At 41.4% G+C, this 16,474-nt stretch overlaps 1 protein-coding gene across 1 annotated transcript in view; it reads left to right on the top strand.

The window, feature by feature from the left end:
- Window positions 1–16,474, top strand: part of kcnk2a (potassium channel, subfamily K, member 2a) — a 181,118-nt gene that overhangs the window by 150,640 nt on the left and 14,004 nt on the right. Inside the window, exon 5 of the mRNA XM_060830891.1 lies at window positions 9,607–9,793. Within this exon, the coding sequence (XP_060686874.1) occupies window positions 9,607–9,793 (187 nt within the window). The remainder of the gene's footprint in view (window positions 1–9,606; window positions 9,794–16,474) is intronic.

The following is a 16,474-nucleotide window of genomic DNA, read 5'->3' as shown; positions in this document are numbered from 1 at the left end:
CCAATCTAGACCTCTGACACTAAGTGTATCCCAGTCAATGTTGGGAAAATTTATATCTCCCATCACCACCACCCTGTTACCTCTACATCTTTACATATGTTCACCTATTTGTTCTTGTACCTCAAGCTTACTGTTGGGAGACCTGTAGTACAGCCCAAACAATGTAACTGCACCCGTTTTATTTCTCATCTGTACCCATAATGTCTCAGTACTCAAGCTCTTCATAGTGTCCTCCTTTAGCACAGCCATGATACCATCCCTGACCAGCAATGCAACTCCTCCCCACAGCCCCCACCCTTTACTTCCATCCCTGTACTGTCTGAAGCATCTATATCCTGGAACATTTAGTGTTCAATCATGCCCTTCCTTCAACCAAGTCTCTGTGATCGCAATAGCATAATACACTTAGGCACCAATCCAAGCTCTAAGTTCATTGCTTTACCCACTATACTCCTTGCATTAAAGTATATGCACTTCAGGCACCAGTTCTTTGCGTTCATCTGCTCTCTGCCTACTTTTCCCCTTGGTAATGCTAACTTTATGATCCTTACAGTCTCTAGTTTCCACCTTACTGTCTACTAGTCTTCTCTTCTGGTTCCCAGCCCCCTGCCACATTAGGTTAAAACCTCCCCAACAGCAGTAGCAAAAACTTCCCCAAGAGCACTAGCAAAAACCTCCCCAAGGACATTAGTTCCAGTCTGGTTCAGGTGTAGACCATCTAATTTGTAATAGTCCCACCTTCCACAGAACTGGTCCCAATGTCCCACAAATCTGAACTCCTCTCTCCTACATCATCCCTCAAGCCATGTGTTCATCCTCCCTATTCTTTCATTTCTACCGTGGTTACCATGTGGCACTGGTAGTAATCCTGAGATTACTACCTTTGAGGTCCTCCTCTTTAACTTCTCTCCTAGCTCCCTGAATTCTGCTTCCAGGACGTCATCTCATTTTTTACTTATATCATTGATGCCTATATGTACCACAACAATTGGCTGTTCACCCTCCCCTTTCAGAATGCTCTGCAGCCAATCGGTGACCTCCCTGACCCAAGCACCTGGGACGCAACATACCATCCAGCAGTCTCGTTTTCGGCCATAGAACCGCCTGTCTGATCCCCTTACAATGGAATCCACTATGACTGTGGCCCTATGAGTCTTTTCCCGCCCTTCTGAATAGCAGTGCCCACCACGGTGCCATGGTCCTGCCAACTGCTTCCCTCCCCTGGTGAGCCCAAACAGTATCCAAGCTGATACACTTGTTTTGGAGGGATGATGGCCACAGGTGACATCTGCACTGCCTTCCTACTCTTTGCCTGCCTTTTGGTCACCCATTCACTGTCTCCCTCAGCAATTCGAGTCTGTGGTGTGACTAATTCACTAAACGTGCTATCCACAACCTCCTCAGCATTGTGGATGCTCTACAGTGAGTCCATCCGCAGCTCCAGAACCATCATGTGGTCAAACACGAGCTGCAGCTGGACACACTCCTTGCAAGTCTAAGAGTCAGGAACGTCAGCCACGTCCCTAAGCTCCCATATTAAGCAAGAGGCACATGCCACAGGGTCTGAGGACCCCTGCCTCAGCTTTATATTAATTAGCTAAAACCAAACAATGTACTTAAATATATGAAAGAAAAAAAACCTTACCGAGTCCTTTTCTTCTGTTTGGAGGGAGTGCTGCAGGAGGTAGTAACTGCACATATAGTATTTCGGGTTTAGCCGCTGCTCAAATATATACAAAGTACTTACCTTTCCGGCAACCTCCTGGTCTGTAATGTCACCGCTGCTCTATCTCCCGCTTCTCCCAGACAGGAAAAAGGCCATGGGCTTAGAAGGTAAGCATTTATTCTAAGTCCTTGGCTTCATTTTCTCAGTGACAGTTGGAATGGGAGGAGCGACAGTGGCCTGATGGGATGATAACTTTTAAATATAAAAACTTACCTCGGGAGTTTCCGGTATATATTTTGGCAGTGGCTGAATCCAGGGACTACACATATAGTGTCTCCCACCCGCCCTCCTCCAACCCCAAAAAAGGACTCTCATGTGTTGCTAAGGTAAGGCGTTTCAATTGATATATTTTGTGCATCGTGTGATTAATTAAAAGTTTACTATTAGTTGGTTAATTGAATAAGACGACAGAGAAATACTAGAAATTATTTAACTCATGAATTTGTTTAAATTAATTAAATAAATAGAGATGGCTGGTCGGTGATGTGCTGAAGCTGTATGATGTGGGAGCTGGCTGATCCCATTGAGTACGTCAGTAAGCACATCTGCAGCAAGTGTTGGTTGCTGGAAGAACTCCGGATCAGAATTGATGATCTGGAAGGAAATTGAAGAACAGGTCCTCAAAGGTCATAATCTCTGGATTACTGCCTGAGCCACATGCTAATTGGCATAGCCATAAGAAAAATAGCAAAGAAAACATGTGGCTAAGAGATTGGTGTAGGAAAGAGGGATTCCATTTCATGGGACATTGGCATCAGTTTTGGAACTGGAGAGATCTGTACCGATAGGATGGTCTCCACCTGAACTGATCTGGAACCAGGGTGGTGACTAGGACTTAATACTTGTGAGTCAGGGGGAAGGGAAAGGGAAGATGGAGTCAAGTAAGCACCAGGTTAGCATGTGTACAGGGTTTAAGTTTGAGGCAGACTAGGAATGAAGCAAAAGGGAAGGATAACTTAGGACAAATTACTAGAGGTGATGGAAATCATGAGGATAAGAAAATTAACATTAAGGTGCTTTACCTGAATGCCCGTAGTTTTCACAACAAAGTAGATGAATTAACAGCACAAATCATCGTGAATGATCATGATGTGGTAGGCATCGCAGAGACGTGGTTGCAGGGGGGTCAGGACTGGAATTAAACATCCAAGGATTTATAACTTATCGAAAAGACAGGGATGTGGGCAGAGGGGGCGGGGTTGCCTTGTAAGTTAAGAATGAAATTAAATCTATGGCACTGAACGAATAGGGTCAGATGATGTGGAGTCTGTGTGGGTGGAGTTGAGGAACCACAAAGGCAAAAAAAATGCTGGGACCACTTCTAGCAGTGGTCAGGACCAGGGGCACAAGATGTACCAGGAAATAGATAGGGCATGTCAGAAAGGTAAGGCCATGGTGATCATGGGGGACTGCAATATGCAGGTGGACTGGGTGAATAATGTTGCCGATGGATTCAAAGAAAGGGAATTCATCGAATATTTACAGGATGGTTTTTTGGAACAGCTTGTGATGGATCCCACAAGGGAGCAGGCTATTCTGGATCTAGTGCTATGTAATGAGCTAGATTTTATAAAAGATTTTAAAGTAAGGGAACACTTAGGAGGCAGCGATCATTTTATGGTAGAATTCAGTCTGCAGTTTGAAAGAGAGAAGGCAAAATCAGATGTAATGGTGTTACAATTAAATAAAGGTATTTACAGGCATGAGAGAGGAACTGACAAAAATTGACTGGAAGCAGAGCCTCATGGGGAAGACAGTAGAGCAACAATGGCAGGAGTTTCTGGGTGTAATTGATGATACAGTACAGAGGTTCATCCCAAAGAAAAAAGAGATTATCTGGGGAAGATTAGACGCCATGGATGACAAAGGAAGTCAGGAAATGTATCAAAGAAAAAGAGGGAGCCTATAAAGTGGCCAAGAGCACTGGGAAATTAGAAGATTGGGAAGACTACAAAAACAAAAGAACGATAATAAAGAGAGAAATAAGGAAGGAGGGGATCAAATATGAAGGTAAGCTAGCCATTAATATTAGAAATAAAAGTAAAGGTTTCTTTCAATAGTTAAAAAACAACCGAGAGGCAAAAGTAGACATTGGGCTGCTCCAAATTGATGCAGGAAGGCTCGTGATGGGAGATAAGGAAATAGCTGGGGAACTTAATAAAGACTTTGTATCAGTCTTCACAGTGGAAGACATGAGAAATATCCCAACAATTAAAGAGAGTCAAGGGACAGACGTCAGTATGGTAGCCATTATAAAAGAGAAAGTGCTAGAAAAGCTAAAAGGTCTAAAAAAAGTGATAAATCTCCTGGCCCCGATGGGCTACATCCTAGAGTTCTGAGGGAGGTGGCTGAAGAAATAGCAGAGGCTTTGGCTGTGATCTTTCAAAAGTCACTGGAGTCACGGCAAGTCCCAGATGATTAGAAAATCATTGAATTGTTGTAACCCCCTTGTTCAAGAAAGGATCAAGACAAAAGGTGAAAAATTATAGGCTGATTAGCCTAACCTTGGCTGTACGTAAAATTCTAGAATCCATCATTAAGGATGAGATTTCTAAATTCTTGGAAGTGCAGGGTCAGATTCGAACAAGTCAGCATGGATTTAGTAAGGGGAAGTCGTGCCTGACAAACCTGTTAGAATTCTTTGAGGTGTAACAAGTAGGTTAGACCAGGGAAACCCAGTGGGTGTTATCTATCTAGACTTCAATAAGGCCTTTGATAAGGTGCCTCATGGGAGGCTGCTGAGCAAGGTGAGGGCCCATGGTGTTCGAGGTGAGCTATAGACATGGATTGAGGATTGGCTATCTAACAGAAGGCAGAGAGTTGGATAAAAGGTTCTTTTTCGGGATTGCAGCAGATAACAAGTGGTGTCCCACAGGGTTTAGTGTTGGGGCCACAGCTGTTCACTTTACATATTAGATTAGATTAGATTACTTACAGTGTGGAAACAGGCCCTTTGGCCCAACAAGTCCACACCGACCCGCCGAAGCGCAACCCACCCATACACTTACCTAACACTACGGGCAATTTAGCATGGCCAATTCACCTGACCCACACATCTTTGGACCTTGGGAGGAAACCGGAGCACCCGGAGGAAACCCACGCAGACACAGGGAGAACGTGCAAACTCCACACAGTCAGTCGCCTGAGTAGGGAATTGAACCCGGGTCTCAGGCGCTATGAGGCAGCAGTGCTAACCACTGTGCCACCGTGCCACCCACAAATGATCTGGATGAAGGGACTGGGAGCATTCTGGTGAAGTTTGCCGATTATACGAAGTTAGGCGGACAGACCTCTGAGGAGGCTGGGGAGGCTGCAGAAAGATTTAGACAATTTAGGAGAGTGGTCCAAGAAATGGCTGATGAAATTCAACATGAGCAAATGCGAGGTCTTTCATTTTGGAAAAAAAGAACACAGGCATGGACTATTTTTTAAATGGTGAGAAAATTCATAAAGCCAAAGTACAAATGGATCTGGGAATGCTAGTCCGGGATTCTTTAAAGGTGAACTTGCAGGTTGAGCCCGTGGTTAAGAAAGCAAATGCAACATTGTCAGTTATCTCAAGAGGGTTGGAATATAAAAGCAGCAATGTGCTACTGAGACTTTATAAAGCTCTGGTTAGGCCCCATTTAGAATATTATGTCCTCAGTTTTGGGCCCCACACCTCAGGAAGGACATATTGGCACTGGAGCGTGTCCAGCAGAGATTCACACAGATAATCCTGGAATGATAGGCCTAACATACGATGAACGGCTGAGCATCCTGGAATTATATTCATTAGAGTTTAGAAGATTAAGGGGCAATCTAATAGAAACTTACAAGATAATGAATGGTTTATAAAGGGCAGACACTGGGAAGTTGTCTCCATCAGGTGGGGGATATTAGGACCCGTGGGCACAGCTTTAGAATTAGAGGGGGTCAATTTAGAATGGAAATGAGGAGACATTTCTTCAGCCCAGAGTGGTCGGTCTGTGGAATTCATTGCCATGGAACGCAGTGGAGGTCGGAACGTTAAATGTCTTCAAGGCAGTGATTGATAAATTCTTAATCTTGCAAGGAATTGAGGGATATGGGGAGAATGCGGGAAGTGGCATTGAAATGCCCAACTGCCATGATTAAATGGTGGAGTGGACTCGAGGGACCGAATGGCCTTACTTCCACTCTTAGGTCTAATGGTCTTATGGTCTTAGCTTCCTGGCAGCACCCGGTCTCCAACATCACCTCCGCTCTGTCTCCCGGACAGAAAAAAGGCCTCGGGCTTCGAAGGTAAGTATTTATCCTAAGTCATTCCCTTCTTGGCAAGCTCCTGGTCTCCAATGCCACCTCTGCTCTGTCTCCCACTGCTCCTGGACAGGAAAAAGCACCACTGAAACAACCATACTGTCTTGTCCTGAAATGTCTCCAAAAATATCAATAGGTGTGGTACACAGAAAGAACAATTTCTTCTATATTGTTGCACTGACAGTGGCCACGTGTTTACTATACATTGAGGGAGTGGAACCCCTTTGTGTTCAAGGAGATCAGATAATGAACATATATAGGCAGCCCATGGGTCCCTGTACTATGACAAAGTGTATACTCCATGCAAAATCCTGAAGTTGCTGCATCTATTTGACTCAGCTGGCAAGAGGGAATGAGGTGAGAGTGTTTCTCTTTGTAAAGAAGGCCTCAGTGGTCTGCTTTATACAGCAATGCACTTCAAACTGCAAGAAGTTACTTGTTTCTGGGGCAGCCTGAAAACAGACAAAGTCACAAAAAGACTCAAAGAGCAAACACAAATGATGTGGTTCTTATCCTACTTTATGTTGTTGAGGTGGCTGCAGTAGTTAATAAACTTCAACCATGACATTATTTTGTAAACTGAGGGCAACTTGCATTGATTATTGCTGAACTTGTACTGAGAGACTTGTTCTCTGAAGAGATTCTGTCATAACAATCTGTTGCTGAGTGGTCACCCCATTGTCCTCGTCTTCCCTCTTCCTGCAGCTTTTCCCACCCCATGTTGCCTCTGGTCATTCTCCCAGTCGTATTTAATTCCCACAGGAAACTTTACCAGAAGTAGGTTATGTTAGTACACTGTATTAAGTTGCACAATAAGTTCTGTAGATTCAGCCAGACCTCCAAACCATGCCCCCACCACCACCCCCCCGCCTCCCCACTCCAGAGGGTACTGAAACTTTAACTAAGTATACGATACTTCACAAATACTTTCAATTACACCAGCAACTAAATTGCAAATAATTTATTTACATTATACTGTACCTTGTATTTGCCCACTAGGCTTGTTTAAATCACTTTGAAGTCACTTTACATTCTTCACATCAATCACAATTCTGCCTAATTTTGTGTTGTCAGCAAACTTGTAAATACTACTGTGAGTCTTTCATGCAGATTGGTGATGTATGTTGTGAATAGCTAGGATGCAACCACCAATCTCTGTCATTTGTCATTACCTTCCATTATAAAAAAGACCCATTTATTTCCATTCTTTTTGTCGTCTGCTAATCAATTCTCAATTCATTCCAGTGTATTACCCCCAATACCTGTGTTACAATGTTCCATATGAACCTCTTTAAATATGACTTTACTAAACCCTGGTTTTGGGTTGGCTACTTTACTTTCCATCACAATGAAGAATTCTATAATGTTATGGTCAATCTTCCGTGAAGGACCTCGAACAAGATGATTAACTAACATATTCTTATTGCACAATGCCAGATCATGGATAACCCAAAGTGAGAGGATTTGAGTACAGGAGCAGGGATGCCTTGCCACAATTGTACAGGGCGTTGGTGAGACCGTACCTAAGGTAATTGAGGAAGGTTGTTTTGGCAATGAAGAGAGTGCAACTAAGTTTGACCAGACTGTCTCCTGGGATGATAGAACTAATATATGAAGAGAAACTCAAGTAGCTAGGACAGTATTCATTGGGATGCAGAAGAATGATGGGGGATTCACAAAGAAACCTAAACAATTCTAACAGGACTAGACAGGGTAAATGCAGGGACAATGTTCCAGATGACTGGGGAATTGGTAACCAGGGGTTACAGACTAAGGATGAAGAGTATGCATTTTTTGGACTGAGATGAGGAGAAATTTCTTCATCCAAAGGGCAGTGAGCCTGTGGAATTCTCTGCCATAGAAAGCAGTTGAGGACAAAACATTGGATGTTCTTAAGAGGGAGTTAGATATAATTATTAGGGCTGAAGGGAATCAAGGGATATGGGGAGAAAGCAGGAACGGGGTACTGAGTAAGATGATCAGCTCTGATTATATTGAATGGTGGAGCAGACTTGAGGGACAGGAATGGGCTTATTTTCTATGTTTCTAACCTGTTCTCCAGCTGGATCCTCAATATACTGATCGGAAATAAATCTTGGACACGCTCCAGGAATTTATCCATAGCAGTATCATTGCTAATGTCATTTCCCCAGGCTATACAGTTAGATTAAAGTTAGCCACAATTACTGGAGCTTGTTTAATGCCTTGCCCTCCCTTACTACTGTTTGGCAGACTATAGACAACATGCACCCCTTGTTGATCCCTCCACCCAGACTGATTTGACATCAAAATCTTATAAACCCCTATCCTTTCTTAGTATTGTACTGATTTTATCCTTCACTAGCAATGCCACCCATCTTTTTCCTTTGGACTTGCCTTTTCTAATTATCGATTTACCTTGGATATTCATTTCTCAGCCTTGATCACCCTGCAACCATGTCTCTATAGTCACAATCATAACATATACATTTACAGCTTTTTGTGATATTACTTTGTTAACCTTTATGCCATTTAATGTTATATTCAGCTGATCTCTCCTTGGTAAAATAGACATTGTTTGGGTCACCTTTCTTTCTGTGTTCTCCACGTTGAAGGATTGCACTTGTATGATTGCACAAATTCTTGAATGCCACTTCAGTGACATATTGAGGGAGTTTTTTTTAACCTTTGTATTACTTCACACATTGATGCCTTGAATGATTAAGATATCTGTGAAAGTTGGTGATTTTGTTTTAGAATATGTTAAACCCAAAACCAAGACAACTTGCCAATGATCAGATCCTAATGGAGAGTTCAACTGTGCTATATAGTGAAATTGCATGAGTAAGATTTCCAACTTTGCCATTGTGGACTTAGAACTCCTCTGTGCGTCTTGTATTTTTCGATGTCTAGTCAATACCATGATGGAATTTTCATTACAGTTCCTGTCTCCCTCTGCCTCTCTCTCTCATGCTCTCCTTGGTAATTTAATAAAGTAGCATTGATAATACAATTACTGAATTTATGGGGCTGGAAATTGATTACTGTGTGTTTAACTCACCTGTGCCCTTTGCCATTCTGCCAAAGTATATCATTAAAGTGATTTCAGTATTCAGCCAGCATGATTTGCATGAATAGTTAGCTGAACAGTCATGGCTGTTGCTTAGCCACAGCAAAACTAGCACATGTTCCAGAAAGACTCCTGCTTGATCTTAGAGGGGAGCTGTGATGATTCTCAGACATTTGCTGTTGAATTACATTTCCACAATTCTGGACAAAGGAAATGGAACACCAGGTGAGAGAAAGAGTTCACAGGTTTCATAATGCTATGCTGGAGATATCATTAATAGTTCAGTTACCATGTCCTTCTTGAACATGAGACAGTTCAGGCAAAGTCTCTGACTGATTGCAAAACAAAAGTGATCCCAAAAATCTTGGGTGACTAAGGCCCTTTATCTGAAAGTAGCATAACTGTCTGGGCTTGGTACTTCAGTAGCATGAACACCAGATCAATTTTGCAATAATTTGTTGGTCAACAAACCTGAGATATAACATTTTGAGATAAAAGCTCAGGGGGTAGAAGATAATTGCAAGTTTTAGAAATGATTTCCCCTCTTTTGCAGGAATGGAAAATCAGTCAAACCAAAATTCGTGTCATCTCCACTTTAATATTCATACTGTTTGGATGTCTGTTGTTTGTGGCTATCCCTGCAATCATTTTTAAACATATTGAAGGCTGGACAGCGTTGGAGTCTATCTACTTTGTTGTGATCACCTTGACAACAATTGGATTTGGGGATTTTGTAGCAGGTAAGCTTTGCCTATATCTGTTATTGTATATTAATTAAACTTTGCCAGATCCGTATCTGGAAGGTTTCAGATGGGCTGTTGGTTACAAACACCTTTTTACCCCTTAAGATGTTGTTTATCTCATTGTTGTGCACAAAGTGACTACTGCGATGTATGACTTGAAAATATCTTATCCAAACATTTTTCAAACATTTCACTGGGCTATGAAGCACCTCTAAGGATTGAAAAAGTGTCATTTTATTGTAAGCAAATTTTCTTTGACATGAATTATTATAGAACATAGAACATTATAGCGCAGTACCCTCGATATTGCACCAAACTGTGAAGCCAATCTGAAGCCCATTTAACCCGCACTATTCCATTTTCGTCCATATGACTATCCAATGACCATTTAATGCCCTTAAAGTTGTCAAGTCTACTACTGTTGCAGGCAATGCATTCCATGCCCCTACTACTCACTGAGTAAAGAAACTACCTCTGACATCTGTCCAATATCTATTACCCCTCAATTTAAAGCTATATCTCCTCGTGATAGCCACCATCGAGGAAAATACCCTCTGATAATCTTATAAATCTCAATTAAGTCACCTCGCAACCTTCTTCTCTCCAACAAAAACAGGTGGCAACCTTCAGGGACCTATGTACATGGATACCAAGATCCCTTCATTCATCCACACTTCCAAGAATGTTACCATTAGCCCTGTACACTGCCTTTCTGTTGCTCCTTCCAAAGTGAATCACCTCACATTTTTCAGTATTAAACACCATTTGCCACCTCTCAGTCCAGCTCTGTAACTTAGCCATGCCCAAATGTAACCTACAACATCCTTCTTCACTGTCAACAACTCTGCTGATCTTAGTGTCATCCGCAAATTTACCAACCTATCCTCTAAGTCCTTATCCAGGCCATTTATAAAAATGACAAACAGCAGTGGATCCAAAACAGATCATTGCATTACGCCACTAGTAACTGAACTCCAGGATGATCATTTCCCATCAACCACCACCCTCTGTCTTCTTTCAGTTAGCCAATTTCTAATCTAAACTGCTAAATCACCTCAATCTCATACCTCCATATTTTGTGCAATAGCCTACCATGGGGAACCTTATCAAACGCCTTACTGAAAGCCATATACACCACATCAATTGCTTTACCCTCATCCACCAGTTTGGTCACCTTCTCAAAGAACTCAATAAGATTGGTGAGGCATGATCTACCCTTCACAAAACCATGCTGACTATTCCTAATCAACTTATTCCTTTCTGGATGATTATAAATCCCATCTCTTATAATCTTTTCCAACACTTCTCCCACAATTGATGTAAGGTTCATTGGTCAAAAATGACCAGCATTGTCTCGACTCTCCTTGAACAAAGGAACAAAATTTGCTATCCTCTAGTCTTCTGCCACAATTCCTGCAGACAATGATGACATAAAGGTCAAAGCTGCAAATGTGTTGCTGGTCAAAGCACAGCAGGTTAGGCAGCATCTCAGGAATAGAGAATTCGACGTTTCGAGCATAAGCCCTTCATCAGGAAGTCCAAAGGCTTGACAATCTCCTCCCTGACTTCCCAGAGAATCCTAGGATAAATTCCATCCAGCCCAGGGGACTTATCTATGTTTACACTTTACAGAATTGCTAACACCTCCTGCTGTGAAACTCTGTCCCGTCTAGTCTAGCAGCCTGTATCTCAGTGTTCTCCTTGCCAACCTCGTCTTTTTCTAGTGTGAATACTGACGAAAAATATTCATTTAGCGCTGCCCCATCTCCTCTGCCTCCACACACAACATCCTGCTACTGTCCTTGATTGGCCCTAATCTTGCCAGAGTCAATCTTTTATTCATAATATACCTATAGAAAACCTTAGGGTTTTCCTTGATCCTATCTGCCAATGACTTCTAATGTTCCCCCCCACCCCGGCTCTTCTTAGCTCTCTCTTTAGGTCTTTCCTGGCTAACTGTAACTCTCAAGTGCACTAACTGAACCTTCACATCTCATCCTAAACATAAGCCTTCTTCTTCCTCTTGACAAGAGATTCAACTTCCTTAGTGAACCACTGCTCCCTCGCTCGACAACTTCCACCCTGCCTGACAGGTACATACTTAGCAAGGACACACAGTAGCTGTTCCTTGAATAAGCTCCACATTTCAATTGTGCCCATCCCCTGAAGTTTCCTTCCCCATCCTATGCATCCTAAATCTTGACTAATTGCATCATAATTGCCTTTCTCCCAGCTATAACTCTTGCCCTATGGTATGTACTGATTCCTTTCCAGCGCTGAAGTAAACATAACCAAATTGTGGTCACTATCACCACAGTGCTCAACTACGTGCAAATCTAACACCTGGCCTGGTTCATTACCCAGTACCAAATCTAATGTGGCCTCACCCCTTGTTGGGCTGTCTAAATACGGTGTCAGGAAGCCCTCTTGCACACATTGGACAAAAACTGATTCATCTAAAGTACTTGAACTTCAGTATTCCCAGTCAATATTTGAAAAGTTAAAGTCCTCCATAACAACTACCCTGTTGCTATCACTCCTATCAGAATTATCCTTGTTATCCTTTCCTCTACATCTCTGGAACTATTCAGAGGCCTATAGAAACTCCCAACAGGGTGACTTCCTTTTCCTGTTTCTGACCTAAGCCCATACTACCTCAGTAGATGAGTCCTCAGATGTACTTCCTGCAACCAAAATACTGTCCTTGACTAACAATGCCCCCTCCACCCCCACTCTTCCACTATCTTCTCTGTTCTTACTGCAATATCTAAATCCCACAACCTGCAATAACCATTCCTCTCACTGCTCTACCAATGTCTCCGAAATGGCCACAACATTGAAATCCCAGGTACCAGCCCATGCTGCAACTTCACCCACCTTAGTCTGGATCCTCCTGCGTTGAAATAGACACACTTCAAACTAATTTCTCGCTTGCTGGTGCCCTCATGTGATCTTGAAACTCTATTTTGGACCTCATTGCTCTCAACCTCCTGTATACTTGAACTACAGTTTGGGTTCCCTTTCCCCTGCTGAATTAGTTTGAAGCCACCCTGAGAGTATTAGCAATCCCTCCCCACCTCAGGATATTGGTACCCCTTTGGTTCAGGTGAAGACCATCCTGTCTGTAGAGGTCCCACCTACCCCACACAAAACCCCAATTATCCAGGAATCCAAAACCCTCCCTCCTGCACCATCCCTGTAGTCACATGTTCAACTCCTCTCTCTCTCTCTCTCTCTCTCTCTCTCTCTCTCTCTCTCTCTCCTATTCCTCACATTGCTGGCACGTGGCATGGGAACAGGCCAGAGATAACAACTCTGTTTGTCCTTGCCCAAAGCTTCCACTCTAGCTCCCTGAATTTCTGTCTTAAATCCCCATCTCTCTTCCTACCTATGCCATTGGTGCCTATCACCAATTATCACTAGAACACATTGAAGTTGATTAAATAGTTTACTTGTGTTGATTTGAAGTTGCTTGCTTTTAATCTCTGCTCATTCAAATGCAAATCCTGCAAGAAATACCTCCTGTACTGTGTTATTGAAATAGCTCAATTTTAACAACAATTTTAACAATTGTTTTTAAAGAGAAGAAGCATGACATTAAATTAATTGTAAATTGTTGTAAGGGAAACACATACAATTTAGGTTAATAAGCCACCAGAAATCAAAGAACTATCTTCCAGCGAATTATAAAATTGAAAGACTGAAAAGATCTATTTCAGTATATGTCACGAGAGACATAAAGAATGCCAATGAGGAAATCTAAGACATTAATTGTACATTTCATGGCAATGTATGTCCGGGAAATGTATAAAATGTAATGTTAAATTGGCTAAAGTATTTTAAAATTAAACTTCTAAAAGTTAAAGAACATAAAAATATAGTAAAGAGTAAAAAGAGCAGCACAAATATTAAGTAAATACTTAAATAATAGTCTAGTTTGACCTGGATTCCATCCTGCTTCAAAAAGTGTTATAATTTCCAGATTGGGGCTGTGGAGAAAAAAGGTCCATTATATCAAGCTGCCTTTCTAGATAAGTTATTGGGCATTGTCTGGATTTCTGCTCATTACTTCCTTGTAAACCTTGAAAGGAATTCTACTGAATGTTGACTTGAGTTCTGTTGAACAGAAAATGCTGGAGATAGTCAGCCAGTATCATTGCATCTGCGAAGAGAAAAACAGTGTTAACATTTCAGGCTGATAACCTTTCATGCGAACTACAAGTGATAAGTTAAAGATGCAACAGATTTTAAGGATGTACAAAGGCAGCAAAAGGGAATGGAGCCAAATAAGAAAAGGCAGAAGAGATGAAGTGAGTAAAGAGTTGATGGTACAAGGTAAAAGAGAGTGATGTTGGGACAAGTAGAGAAACAATAGATGTGTCCAGAGGCGTTGTAAATGATAGAATCATGAACAATTGCAATTCAAGAGTAAAAATAAACTCAAAAACATGTAAAACAAATTGGAAACAAATGCAGGCAGTGGTTAATATCTGAAACTGTTGAACTCAGTGTTGAGTTCTTAAGGCTCTAAAATGCTTAGTTGAAATTGAAATGTTACATCTTGAACTGAAACTAAACTACAACTGGAGCAATGAAGAAGCTGAGCATAGAGAGGTCAGAGTGCAAATTGAGTGGAAAATTAAAATGCTCTGTTGAAGTAGCCATGACTAAAGTGATCAATCAAAGTATTGAGGACTTTATTTATGAGCTGTACAGCTCTTTTAAGAGCTGAAGAAACTTTCTAATAATTTTCTTCAGGCTGAGAAAGGCCTCTGGGTAGCCTGGTAAAGTGTCTGTCGGCCACATCTCTTTCCTTTGGTAGATTAGGAGGGACATGTTTGCAGGCAAGAGACTGCCCACCTTAGCAGATTTCTGGCCACCTCCCAGCTTTTGGGACCAGGAGTGTGTTCTTTACCAAACCACACCAAGGGGATACTAATGGACGGAAGTTCCATTTCACCATATTTTAGAAACTATAGCTTTTTGGCTGCAGTGTTTCAATATCATAATAAGGAAATGTAACTTTATAAATGAAAGAAAGGAACAAAGAGTAAGGACACATGAAAGTTTCTCTCACTGAAAAGATATGGTACCTGTGCTCGGACAAATCTTGGTCAATATATTTTTGTGCCTGAGGCTGGAAGAGTACACTTTTCCTCTAGTCCAACTACCCTATAGCTCACAAATAAAATAAAAAATACTTACCCCAGCTAACAAAATGACTAATTAAGTACCTTATTGGTTTTAAATTTTAAAAATCTAAATTAAACTAAAAGATCTATCAACGAAATTTCTTAATAAACTCAGTTATTGACTTATTATCAAAACAATACTCATTCAATGAAGATACAATAAGTGGTTAACAGACGCAGTCACTAATATAGAAGTATGAATTTCTATCTTTCTAAATATTCCCAAAACACACATGTATTTAAACAATTAAGGAAAACAGAAATACAAAAATAAAATAATTTTCTCTGCACAGATTGGCTTTCTGAAAAGAAAACCTTTGGCTGATATTTTTTTCTTGAGGACGAAAAGATAAAGCACAGAATGTTATGAAGCCTGTTACTCTCATGTTCTGTCAGACATAGTTGAGGCACTAATCATGTATGGTTATCTTTGAAATTTTTCAGCCACATCTTGCTCAGGAAATATTAGTTCCTCCAATCCCTCCTTCGGGAGAACAAATTTTACTCTGAACTCTGAGAAAGTGAGGACTGCAGATCTCACTGCCTGACCTGCTGTCCTTTTCCAGCTCCACTCTTTACCCTGAACTCAACAAGAGGGTTTTATTTTCAGAAATGGGAGAGATCAGCTGGACAGCTTTTTATTGCAGGCTTTTTGTCCTTCAGCTGATAAACAGAATCAACGTACTTTTCTTCAGTCACTGTTCTAGCAACTCAACCAGGCTTCTGTACCGGTGATGTGACTCCAAAGGAAGCCTTGTTTTTTTAAAAAAAGAAGAGGTCTCAGCAGCAAACATAGCGAATGCTAGAGAAACTCAGGAGCATCTGTTGAAACATTAATAGTGATTCCCTCTCCGCAGATGCTGCCAACTGAAGAATTTCTTAAGCATTTTCTGTGTTTGCTCCAGATTTCCTGCATTTGCATTATTTTGCTTTAAATCAGTTCTTAACAACCTCTTTTAAGGAACCAGCTCAATTTATTTATACAAAACTTAAAGTGATGAAACAAATAATGGGACTGTTCAGGTTAGATGTGGGAAGAATGTTCCGGGTGTTGGGGAGGTCCAGAACTACGACTCGCAATCTAAGAATAAGCAATAAACCATTCAGGACTGATAAGGAAGAATTCATTCACTCAAAGATGTTGTAAACCAGTGGAATTCCCTACCACAAGGCTGTTGGGGCCAATTTGTTAGATATATTCAAAAGGGAACTGGACATGACGCTTGCAGCTAGAGAGATCAAGGGGTATAGAGAGAGAATGGGAATGGGATGCTGAAATTTCATGATCAGCCATGATCATATTGAATGGTTTGAAGGACCAACTGGCCGATCCCTGCAGCTATTTTCTATGTATCTATGTAAATCCATTTTTCCACAGTCCTTCAAAACCTAAGCCTTAGATCATAGAGATGTACAGCACAGAAACAGACCTTTTGGTCCAACTCATCCATGACAACGAGATATCTTAAATTAATCTAGTCCCATT

This window comes from Hemiscyllium ocellatum, chromosome 10 (assembly GCF_020745735.1).
Source record: "Hemiscyllium ocellatum isolate sHemOce1 chromosome 10, sHemOce1.pat.X.cur, whole genome shotgun sequence".
Taxonomy (NCBI): domain Eukaryota; kingdom Metazoa; phylum Chordata; class Chondrichthyes; order Orectolobiformes; family Hemiscylliidae; genus Hemiscyllium; species Hemiscyllium ocellatum.
This window is presented reverse-complemented; position numbering and strand designations above follow the sequence as displayed.